General features: G+C 54.5%; 1 protein-coding gene across 1 annotated transcript; it reads right to left on the minus strand.

Annotated features, from left to right (window-relative positions):
• Positions 1 to 1,276: 1,276 nt before the first annotated feature.
• On the minus strand, positions 1,277 to 7,733 carry PNPLA1 (patatin like phospholipase domain containing 1). Its single transcript, XM_051639322.1, has 6 exons — positions 7,532 to 7,733; positions 4,233 to 4,465; positions 3,105 to 3,170; positions 2,254 to 2,466; positions 1,503 to 1,563; positions 1,277 to 1,416 (listed from the first exon to the last, which is right to left on the minus strand). Exons 1-6 carry the CDS (start codon positions 7,731 to 7,733, stop codon positions 1,277 to 1,279), a joined length of 915 nt encoding a protein of 304 aa, XP_051495282.1.
• Between the last annotated feature and the right edge of the window lie 4,204 nt (positions 7,734 to 11,937).

Consider the following 11,937-nt stretch of genomic DNA (forward strand, 5'->3'; position numbering starts at 1 on the left):
AGACCCATGGGTGAGGTCCCCTGGGGTTCCCTGCCCTCCCTCCCTCTGCTGAGGGTTTGCAACCCCCGAGCACTTCACCTCCTGGCCAGGGAGCCCACAGCTCTCTTTAGCAAACCAGGCACCACGGTTTGAAGGCACTTCTGGAACTGTTTTACCATGGAGCTGATGTCTTCCAGCAGCCCCCACAGCTTCCTCATCCTGCAGAGACAAAATAAACAGGCAGATGTTAATCCCCAGTAAATGCAGCAAAAGGGGGGAGGGTGTTAGTGGCAGATGCAGGCTGCAATAGTCTGTCCCAGAACCAAGCCAGCCTGGGCTGGTGGGAGGTGTCCCTGCTCACAGCAGGGAGGTTGGAACCTGATGATCTTTAAGGTCCCTTCCAACCTGAGCCATCCTATGATGGTCCTGCTAGCTCAGTGTCCCTGAGAGCTTGTCCTCAGGGAATACAATCCTCCTGCAGAGGAAGGGGGTGCCAGTGAAGTTCTTTATGCAGTAGATGGGTACCAGCTTGCCCTGGTCTGGAGGCTGCCCTGTGTGTGTCCCACGGAGCTGCCATCTGAAGGATGCTGCAGCCCATCACCACCCCAGCACTGGGCTCAGAGCTCATGCTCATCTGGCACCAAGTTTAGATTGGATATTAGGAAAAATTCTTCCCCAAAAGGGTTGTCAGGCCCTGGCCCTGGTTCAAGGCAGGTGGAGTCCCCATCCCTGGAGGGGTTTCCAAGCCCTGGAGATGGTGCTGAGGGACATGGGGCAGGGGTGGCCTTGGCAGGGCTGGGGGAACTGTTGGACTGGAGGATCTTCAAGGTCTTTTCCAACCAAAACAATTCATTGATTCTGTGATTCTCAGCTTTGATGTCTCTGTCCTGATGTTCTTACCCCTTCCTGACAAAAGCTGGCAGCCTGTAGGGCTGCAGCAGGATCTTTGAGAGTGGATCTTGCAGTCCAGCCACCTGCTGCTTCCTCCAGGGAGCCACACCTGTGCCCGGGAATGACAACACAGAAGTCAATAAAGACCAGTCATTAGAAATAACCCAAGAAATGCAATAATTCTCCTTGCCCAGCAGCTCTTGGCTTGCAGCTCTGCAGCTCTTGCAGCTCAGCCCACAGGTACTGAAGCCCAGGCTGGAGTCCAGCTGGAGCTGCTCTTAAAAAAACCTCTTTGCAATCAGCAGATCTAGAAATATTTGCTAGAATCAGCAACTCCGGAAAATCCTCAATATCCTCGTGCTCCTCTCCTGACTGCAGCAGCCCTGGGTGGCCCCGAAGCCCAAGGTCAGTGCCCCAAATCCTCTACCTGGCAGGAAGCAGGGAGCTGGGCTGGGCTGTGTCCCCCCTTGGGCCGTGCCGGGTCCTTCTTCCCGCACATGATGGAGAAGCGGAAATTGCCGTCGAAGTAGTTGAAGCCAAAGGCATCTGGGAGAGATGGGGAAGAAAGGGCTGATGGTGGCACCTGTGGCACCCTTCCAGGCTGCTCTTCAGCTCTTGGGGTGATACTTAACTGTTCCTGTACAGGAAAAGGGCAGTGTCCTGGTAGCCTTGGGAGAAAATGTCGTCCAGGACCTGCAGGAGAAGCACCTGAGGTCACCCAAGAACCCTCCATCCAGGCACTGGCAGGATCCAAAACCTGGAAGGGGCCTGTAGGGAGGCTGGGGAAGAGCTGCTCACCAGGACATGTAGTGATAGGACAAGGGGTGATGGTTTTAAGCTAGAAAAGGGTAGATTGAGGTTGGACAGTAGGGAAAAGTTCTTTCATATGAGGGTGGTGGATCAGTGGAACAGGCTGCCTAGAGAGGTGGTGGGGACCTCATCCTGGAGACATTCAGGGTGAGGCTTGATGGGGCTCTGAGCAAGGTGGTCTGGTTGGAGATGTCCCTGCTTATTGTAGGGGGGCTGGACCAGATGAGCTTTAGAGGTCACTTCCAACCCAAGACATTCCATGATTCTATCCAAGGCTGTTTGACCACAGAGGGTTGGGATGGCCCATCTGGGAAGGCAACAAGCACAGGTTGGTTTCCAGCCACCCAAGTGCTGGTCCCTTTTGGGTTGTCAAACCAGGGGGGACCTCATCCCAGCTTGGTCACCCATCACCAGTGTCCATCAGAAAAACCCACTGCAAAACCAGCACTGCACCCTCTCCTTGAGACCTCATCAATGAACGATGGAGATGGAGCTGAACCTTAAAGCTTGGGAAGGCAGGTCCAGCATTCATTTAACCAACACAAAGCTGGGAAGAAGAGCTGGTGAGCCTACCATGCTGCTAGGTGGGAAGAGAGCATAGCTAATCCTGCAGAGGTTTTCTATTGAGATCTGAATGCTGCCATTGAAGATCTGGAAGCAGAAGAAGATTGCAGGACAATCCCGTGGGCAGATGTCCAGCTCTCCTGTGAAGGGGGAGACGGTGATCACAGCTTCCTCCAAGCTGGAGACAGGCTGCAGGCCAGTGAATCCTCCATCAACGTATCTCTGAGGGGAAGAGGAAAAGGGAGGGGTTGCTCTGAGAGGAAAGAAGGAGCTGCCAAGGTGACATCTCCTGCCACAGGCCAGTCCCAGCATGTATCTACCCACTCATATCATAGAATCATATCATAGAATGCTTTGGGTGGGAAGGGACCTTCAAGATAATCTAGATCCAACCCCCTGCATGGGCAGGGACACCTCCCACCAGCCCAGGCTGCTCCAAGCCCCATCCAACCTGCCCTTCAACACTGCCAGGGATGGGGCAGCCACAGCTTCCCTGGGCAACCTGGGCCAGGCTCTCACCACCCTCACACCCAAGAATTTCCTCCTCATGTCCAACCTCCATCTCCCTCTTCCAGTTTTCATCCATCCCCCTCATCCCATCCCTCCCTGCCCTTGTCCCAAGCCCCTCCCCAGCTTTCCTGGAGCCCCTTCAGGCACTGGAAGGTGCTCTAAGGTCTCCCTGGAGCCTTCTCTTCTCCAGCCTGAACACCCCAACTCTCCCAGCCTGGCTCCAGAGCAGAGGTGCTTGTTAACTAAAGGAGGAGCCTGGACATCCACATCCCTCTCTGCTCAAGACAATGTGAAGTTCAAAGCCAAGAACATCCTGCTGGGAGTGTGTGTTTATTGGAAGTATCACTCACCACTCCTCGGTAGGATGGAGGGATGAATCCACAGTAGATAGGAAGAAAGCAGCTGCAGAGGAGAGCCTGGGGAGGAGAGGAATTGCAGAGGTCAGTGTTCCAGTCCAAGCTCTCCTGAACAAAAGCTGTTGACTGGGTGCTTACAAATTCAGGCTTGACTAACGGTCTGGAGCTCAGCAGTTGGTGCCACCTGGATTTTGCACTTGACTGTGTCAAGAAGAAAGGTTTCAAGAAGGGGAAAACATGAAGCTGGAACACTTCTCTTGAGCAGGCTCTTTGTGGTTTATTCTTACAGCAGCCAACAGGATTGGGGTTGTGTGTCTACATCCCACTGACCAGACACTGCCCTTTGATGGTGACAAGGTGAAGCTTTGGGGTCCTTTCTTTCTATTTGTGGGGTCTGGGACAAAACCACCATGTCCTCACTGTCCATTTTCAGTCTGCTGGGATTTGTCAATGAACCAGCCACTGCTGGGCCCATTTGCAACCATTTTCCACCACTGTCATCAGCTGGGAATGAGCATCCCAGGCTCCTGGGCAGGCACCACGGGGTGAACTCCCAACATCTCCATGGGCTTTGCCATCCTCTACTGGCTCCCAGGGACAAGCAAGCCTCGTGGTCAGCTCTGTTGAGGGTTTTACCCTGAGATCCTTTCTGCAGCAGCTAATTTCCTGGTTAATCAGCTGCTTGTTGCTTGGCAGCACGGGTGCTGTGTCCAGCTCTTTCCTCCCAGGCAAGTGCTGAGGCAGTGAGAAGAATCACTGCCAGCAGGACGTGGCCAAGGAGACACTTGTCCAGAAAGCTGAAGGGTCACGTTAGCATGAACACAGCTCTTTGCAAAGAGTTATTAGCACTTATTAAAGCTGGCCAGCACCTCAGCATCAGCTTTTTGAGGCTGGAAACAAACCTGCTTGTTTTTTTTTAGCATGATTTATTCCTGCCTGACTGCAGAGCTCACCTCTTCCTCCCTCCCCCCAAGCCTCATGGAGCTCACTGTGGTGGGACCGCAGTGAAGCTCTTGAATGTCCCCCCATCTTGGGTAGAAGGGAGTGCAGTTAAAATCAGGTACCTCCACCTCAAGCAGTAGGTGGAGATCTTCCTGAAGCATCAGAGGAAGGTCCCTTTACCTGGATGAGCTCCTCGTTTGAGCTGAACTCAGAGACCATGACGTTCTGGCCGTCCACCACCCGCGTCAGCGAGATGTGCAGCCTCCCTGAAGCCACCTGGTAAGAGTCCTCTGGCAGCGTCCTCTGCAGAAAGACCCTGATAGTGGCCAGCAAGCTGCACTTGGGAGACAGAGGGCCCAGGATGGTTTTCCTGGCTTCCGTGGTCAGGGTAAAGAAATATTCCTTCAAGTTATCTGACACAGAGGTGGGGGGGCAAAGAGAAAGAAAGTCAATGATGTCCCTGCTGCCCTGACAGTTACACTTGAAATCCTGTTGCCCAGGGAAGCTGTGGCTGCCCCATCCCTGGCAGTGTTGAAGGGCAGGTTGGATGGGGCTTGGAGCAGCCTGGGCTGGTGGGAGGTGTCCCTGCCCATGCAGGGGGTTGGATCTGGATGATCTTGAAGGTCCCTTCCAACCCAAACCAGTCTGGGATTCTGTGATGATTCCGTGACTTTTGACACTCCTCACAAATAAAGCCTCCTGGGCATGACCCCGGGGTGCAGTGGGGGACATTGTGTGAGGAGAGAAAGGGGGAGATCACCCCCAGGTTGTCCTCAAAGGACACCCCACTGGTGAAGTCCCCAGCCTGGAGATGGGTGCATGGCCAGGGATCAGGGAAAAGCTCCGGAGAGCCCCGGGCACAGGGGTAGCCACCAGGGTCCCAGTGCCAGTGTGACCTGCACAATCCACTCCTGCCTTCCAGCTCCCAGCTCCCACTGGGATGGCTCAAGGGTGGGGATGAGGAGCAGAATCCTACCTCCTCTGCTCAGGGCTCTCCTGCAAACCCAGCCCTGAGCTGGGACTCCCTTTGCATCCAACCTCCCCTGGTGCCCCTGGAGCTCCCCTGGGGACCTTGCAGCCAGGACTAATGGTCATTACAGGTGTCTGCACATCCAAAAAGCTGGGTTAAAGGAGCAGAGCTGCAGAGCCCTGCCCAAGGGCTCAGGAGACACCAGAGTTGAAAGGCTGCCCAGGGACGGGGGGTGCAGCAAACCCTGCTCCCAGCCTGACCCCGGGGAGGGAGCTCGGTGCCTTTGCTGGAGTGGGGAGCTGGTGTGGGGAACACCCCACCTGGGGCAGACAAACTCTGCCAGCAGAAGTCTCCTCTGGCTCCCAGTGCTGCCAAGAGCCAACCTTGCAGCTGGGTGGGCTCCCCAGGACCCAGCACAAGGCTGGGGGGGGGTTGCCTGAGCTCCGTGGCTTTGGAGGTGCCAAGGTTTCCAGGCTGTCTCATGCTTCAAAACCACGGGCAGATGGATCAGATGGAGTGTCCCGAAGGCAAGTGGAGCAAGACAGGCATTAAGAGAGGTTATAGATGTTTGAGAGGATGTTCAGACCATGTGTTGTGGTGATTAATGCTCAAGGGGTTCATGCAGGGTCCTCGGGGAAGCCAAAAGACCCAGAGACACTCCAGACCAGGGATGAACCTGCCAGGCACTGTCTGGCTGCTCTGTGACCTGGAACTGGGGGAAAAGCTGGTAAACCTGCCCTCAAGCTGCTGGGGAGGAGGTGAAAACCAACCCCAGCTTTGGGGCTTTGACTTGGGGTGAGTGAGGGATGACCCTGGCTGGGACTGTTCCCCCTGCACCAGCTTGCTGGTGACAAACCTGTGCTCAGGAGGTGACCTGTGGCAGGGGACAACCTGGCTTGGAGAGCTCAGAGCTCCTCATGCTGCCCAGGTCAGGACAGGGGCAGGAACACAACCACAGCCCCCCCATGGGACAAACCAGCAGTGGCCAAGCACAACTTTAAGTCTCTTTTTGCCCCAATGTGAACCTGACAGACTTTGTGCCACCTTCATTTGCCTTATTAGAAACCCAGCCAGAGTTCCCACTACCCACAAGGTCTTGTCTTCCTCGGGGGAACATGTTTTGGGCACCAGATCATCTCAGCATGGATGGTGATGCCACCCCTGCTGAAGCAGACCCCTGTTTCAGCAGTGGTGCCCACAGCAAGAACAGTTCCCAAAATCATTTATCCCAAACAGCCCCAGCTCCACCCAGTTCCACCAGCATAAGAGAATCAGAGAGGAAAGTTGTGGGGCCTTTCCTGGTTTGTAGAGGAGTTCATTCCCATATGGGCAGAAAGGTTCATTTCTGCTTGGTCTGACCATCTTTAAATTATTTTTAGTTCTAGCAGAGCAGTTCCAGCATCTACCAGAGGTCTTAGGAACTGCATGTTTCCTCCCTGCTTCCTCCACCATTTTTTGGACCCCTGAACTTCTCCTAAATGTCCCCACTGCTTAAAGCAGGGCTTGGATCAGACCTTGAGGACTTAAGTCTTGTGTGCACTTGTTTACACTAATTAGAAGTAGGGGAGGATGTGATTATTAGAAGTGGGTTAACCACTCTGAATTAATTCTACACATAGATTATTACCCTGAGGATGACCAAGCACCAGAACAGGCTGCCCAGACAGGTTCTGACATCTCCTTCTCTGGAGATGTTCAAAACCCACCTGGACATGAGCCCATAAAACCTGCTCTGGGGGCAACCTGCTTCAGCAGAGGGGTTGGACTAGATGATCTCCAGAGGTCCCTTCCAACACCTCCCCCCCGGCCATGCTGGGATTCTGGGATCTTACTGCTAGAGGGACCTGTTTCTACATTGTTTAAAGAGGTTGAGGGTAAAACCTCTTTTACAGCAGCCAGAGCAGCCCCAGGGTGGAGCAGGGACTGCTGTTCCCCCAGGAACGTCCTGCTGGTGAGCCCAAGGGGAAAGGTGCTCCACTACCTGAAAATGGGAATTGTGCCACATCTTCCCTTGTGCTGGGAAGGCTGGGTGGGATAACCCAAAGCCACATGCAGACAGGGCTTTTGGCTCTAGAGACACCTCTGTGACTGCCACTCGTGTCCCTTCACAGCCAAGCACGCCAAGGGAGCTGCTCTCTGGGTGACAAGGAGCCTTTCCGTGGACATACCCACCCAACTCTAACCACACAGCCTCACTTTGGGACACATCTCACCACTCCCTAGGCCTCGCAGAAGAACAAAGAGATCTGCTTCTTCAGCAAGAAAATGAGGCAATTCCATTCAGGTATGGCCACATTTCCCCCTGCACTATCTGCCTGACCATCTGAGGTCACATTCCGACAGCAACAACCAGCTTGTGCAGCCTACACCACCCAGCCCCGCTCTGGGGTGGCTGCCAAAAGTGCAGGTTCCTTTTCCACCGGTGCTTTGAGGGCTTTTAGCTCCTCTCTTTCTCTTTTGAAACCAACCAGATCTCTAAGCCAGGAGATCTGGGCAGTGATTTTCTTACCGAGGCTGATGTTGCACACGACGGCGGCGGCGATGAGGGAACCGGCGGAGGAGCCGTAGACCTTGGAGGCAGATTTGAGGAGCTCAGGAGCCAGCTCCAGGAGAGACTGCACCACCCCAACCTGGTACATGGCAAGGAAGCCACTGCCTGAGAAGGAGAGGGAGAAACGGGTGCTGGGACCCCTCAGATCCTCCTCAGCCATCTCCAGATCGGATCGGTGTGTCCGGCTCGATGTCTCCCCTTGTCCCTTTTCACCGGGTGAAACTCAAGGTGTCTTCTCCTCTTGCTTTCTCCAAGCTCATCTCTGGCTGCGGAGGAGTCCAGAAGATGGATTTCCAGCTCCCTTTAGGGCAGCTCCTCGAGGTGGTCAGATTCACGAGCTGATGTAATTACTGCCCGTGCTAAAAACAGAAGTTTTCCTGTGATCAAAACAGCTCTTGTAATCCTCAGCCACAGGCAGCTCTGATGCTCAGGGCTGAATCCAGGCTCCCCTTTTAGCCCAAGGGATCCGAAGTCCTCCAGGAGCCCTCCCAGAGATGCTCCCTGCCTTCCTGATCCCATCCAACTTGGAAACATCCACGTCAGAGTTCCTCTTTGCTTCGTTCTCCCCTCCTCAGGGGTGTTAGCCTAAATAGGATTCCCCATCAATCCCAGCTTAGGCACAGCTCAGTTCTGAGTGAGGAGAGGCTTGTATAAGACACTTGAAGCCAGAGGGTGTTACACAAGGGGTGGATGCAGGGCGGTCCCCTGGGTTAGGTTTGGAAAGATTCCTTTCATTTGCTCCCTATTATTAGGGTTTTGTCCTCCCCTGGCTCTTGGACATCCTCTGAGGGGGTGAAAACAAGGAGCTGGGTTTGCTTTTTCTCTTCCCCAGAGAGATGCCTGTGGCAGCAGCAGGTTCCCCGAGACTGGGGTCACTGAACCAAAATCAAGCTGCCTTCAGGGTGTCTTCATTGCTTGGGGGTGGCTAAAAGAGAGGGAGAAATTCAGTAGGTTTCTCCTGTCTTTCCAGCCTTCACAACCTGCTGCTGCTGCCAACGTTCAGAATAAAACCTGCCATTTTTAACAGATGTATTTATTAAATATTACACAACACTGCGTGCCTTAGGTTGTCCAAATACTTAGAGACAACACATAGCCTGGGCATGTGCACCACAAGAGGCTGGAGGGGAGAGCTCTTGTTCCCTGTGCTGCTCCATCAGCCTGGCCGAGAAACCAGGGGATGGTCCCACCACCCTGATACACCCTTTGCAATTCTGTTTTACCCCAAGTTTCACCCCTTTGTCCTTGGCCTCTCCAGCCAGTGCTGGGTCCCCACAAGACTTGTGGGTCCCCACACAAGTCCTGTGTGATAACCCAAGGTCAGAGACCCCCCCAAATGTCCCTAGGGTGAAGTGTTGCTGGTGGGTGCCCATCAGCAGGTGAATATTGCCTGCAAACCCCCCCCCCGAGATAAATGTCACCCAGCGTGGCCAAGGCTGTGGGTGACAGGACAAGCAGTAGCAAGTTCTCAGCTTATAGATGTACCAAACTGGGATCTCAGCTATCCTGGAGGTGAAGAGCTCCTGGAGGTGAAGAGCTGCTTGAAATGGGGCGGCTGTGGGTGACCAGGGCCTGACTGGGCTTGGTCTTCTCCTTCCTTGCCTTTCCAGTATTTGTTGTTGGTTTTACATTATCCCCTTGTTGGGTGAGCCTCCCACACACCCCGCCTCTCAAACAACCTTCTGGTGGTATCTGACCTGGGATCTGGGTGATTCATTCACCTCCAGCCCTTGGGAGAGCAAATTCCTTTATTCATTTTTTTTCAAGCCCTTCCACCCAGCTCTGGCAAAGAGCTGCAGGGAGGAGAAGGGCAAGAAGTTGCCTCTCTCCCTGCAAGGGATGCTTCGGAAGCACATGGAGGAAGAAATGGTTTCCATCTTCTCTCTGCCACTGGTGGGCATCAGTTCCCCTGGGGATTCGACAGGCACTGCTTGGAAGAGGTGTGGGATGTCCTGCTTCACTCAGCTCCTCCACTTCCTGGGCCCCAGCTGAGGGAAAGGTGGAAATGATCCCATGGGACCTGTGGGAACATGCTCCTCCATCCAGTGTACAGTTTCCCTGTAGGAGCTGGACTTGCTACCAAACGTGGTGCTCCAGGAACATCTCCAGAGTGCAAACCCTGAGCAAGCTGAGCTGGGAGATGTTCTCCCCCCAGGCTCTCCTTTGGGCATCTTGTCATCATTTCTTCCCTTTCAGCTGCCACGTAGCAAAGCATCCTATGAGATCTTCTGTTTCCAGAGCCAGAGGGTGAAGGACCATGCAGTGGCCATGAAGGAGCTGTTATTCCTGCATGGAGACAAGTGAGTAGCTCCATGGGGAGGTGCATGGTGAAGATTCCTTACCCCCAAAAGCTGGTAGCTCAGACCTGTGAGGACTTTAAGACATGCTCAGGCACCCCAGGCTCTCCTTGGGATCCTCAAACCCCAAGAGGAGCTGGGCTTTGGGGACCCACCTTGGGGTTAATCCCAGAATTACCTTGGTTGGAAAAGACCTTCAAGACCATCGAATCCAACTGTTTGTGCCCTTGGTTCTACCAGCCAAGGAGGTCACACTGGGGTAGGTTTGTTGCAGCCACATCCCACAAATCACCCCCTTCTGCAATTAATTACAGGGAGGTGCAGGGAGGGGTTGTACAAATTGTGCTCCACATCCTCCCCCACTGCCAACATTGAGGGCCCAGGACAGTGTCCCAGGGGACAACATCCTCCCTGGCCTGGGGCCACGCTCCCATGGGATGAAACCTTGTCATCATCCTCTTAGCACCAGCAAATTTTGCATTAATTGGCTCATTAAGTGCTGGGCTGGTTTCCTAAGCTGCCCCCCCCCCACCTCCTGGTGCTCAGCAGAGCAGGATTAGGGAGGACTAGTGGGCTTGGGGAGGCCAGAGCCCAGAAGCAGCCTGAGATGCTTTCAGGAGAAGCCCCCTGGCTCACAGGGGGCTGGGAAGGGCACTGGGTCTGGACAGGATCTGTGCCCAGTTGGCCAGTGTCCATGATCCCAGGGATTTTCAGGCAAGGGGAGGGATTGTCTTGGCTGTCTGAAGCCACCACAGGGTGTCTGGGGAAGGATGAAGGTAATACCCAGAGCTGGAAACCGATCAAAATCCTGGGGCTAAGAACATGTTGTTCTTTATTACCTTCTTAATGTCTTTGGTGGCCACAGCCGATCAGGGTCTCAATTTTATAACCAAGAGATTAAGCCAAGATGCTGGAGTAGCTCAGGAGAAGGGACCTGGGCTCTGAGAGCCACCAGCCTTGGGTTGCTGCAGTGACAGCAGCTGTGGCTGCTCCCATCCCCATGGAGCCACATCCTTGCTTGGGGTTGGTTCCTCTTGGACTAGGAGCAAGAGGCTCCTGCAGGTTTTGCTCCTGGTTTCTCCACCACTGCTGCCCTGATGGGTGGGGGAAGACCCAGCGACCACAGAGGGAGGACATTTGCTTCAGCCAGGATATCAGGAAAAGCAGTGGAGAAGGAAAAAGGGGGAGATGAGCAGTTTTTCTCAGCAGTGGTTTGCCTGGCAGGTGCATCCCACACGCTGAGGGAAGGACAGTGTCCTTCGGGAGGCCAGCGAGGAGACAAAACCCTCTTCTGCTCCATGCAAATCCCACCCCCCACCTGGCACCAGAGGAGCTCCCATGCAAAACAAACAGAGACATTATGTGATCCTCCCTCCAGGTCCCCACCACGTCCCCAGCTCGCCCTGCCCAGGTCCCAGTCCCCTGGGAGCAAACAGACGAGGGTGGTTTCAGTTTCTCCTGCAGTAAAAACGTCCCAGGTGTTTTCCTGGCCTCAAGGAAACCCAGTGCTGGCACCTGCTTGTTGCTGGCATCACTGGGCAGGACCCAGGAGTGGGTTTTTCACAGTCCTAATTACCCTCAGTTAGACAGAGCCCCTGCAAGGTGTCCCTCTCCGTGGGGCACTGGGCAGCTGGTGGCTCAACCCTCAGCAGCTCCATCAAATGTTTCCTGAAAGGCTCCACAAACAGGGGATGTTGAGCAGTGTGGGGAGGAGCTGCTTCCTCCTGCCCTGGGCTCTGCTTCCCCAGTTTGTTTTACTTTGGGTTTTTCAAGGACTGAAGAGACCAGATCCTCCAGGAGAGGAGAAGCTGGGCAGACAGCAGCTGTCACTGGTGGCCGAGAGGGGACTGTCACCCCATGCATGGCACTGAGCCAGACCTGCAGCTTTCTTTGTCCCCATCATCACCTTGAACCCCACCACCTCTTTGCACCCTGCAAGCCCCAAAAATGTTGTCCCTTTCAGACCACCTAGGGTGGGTCTGACCTTGGCAAGGGAGATGCTCCCGCTGGTGGCACCACACTGAGCGCTGGCAACGTCCCCAGCCCTGAGCTGCCTTAATCTGTGAC

This window comes from Apus apus, chromosome 23 (genome assembly GCF_020740795.1).
Source record: "Apus apus isolate bApuApu2 chromosome 23, bApuApu2.pri.cur, whole genome shotgun sequence".
In the NCBI taxonomy this organism is placed as follows: Eukaryota; Metazoa; Chordata; class Aves; order Apodiformes; family Apodidae; genus Apus; species Apus apus.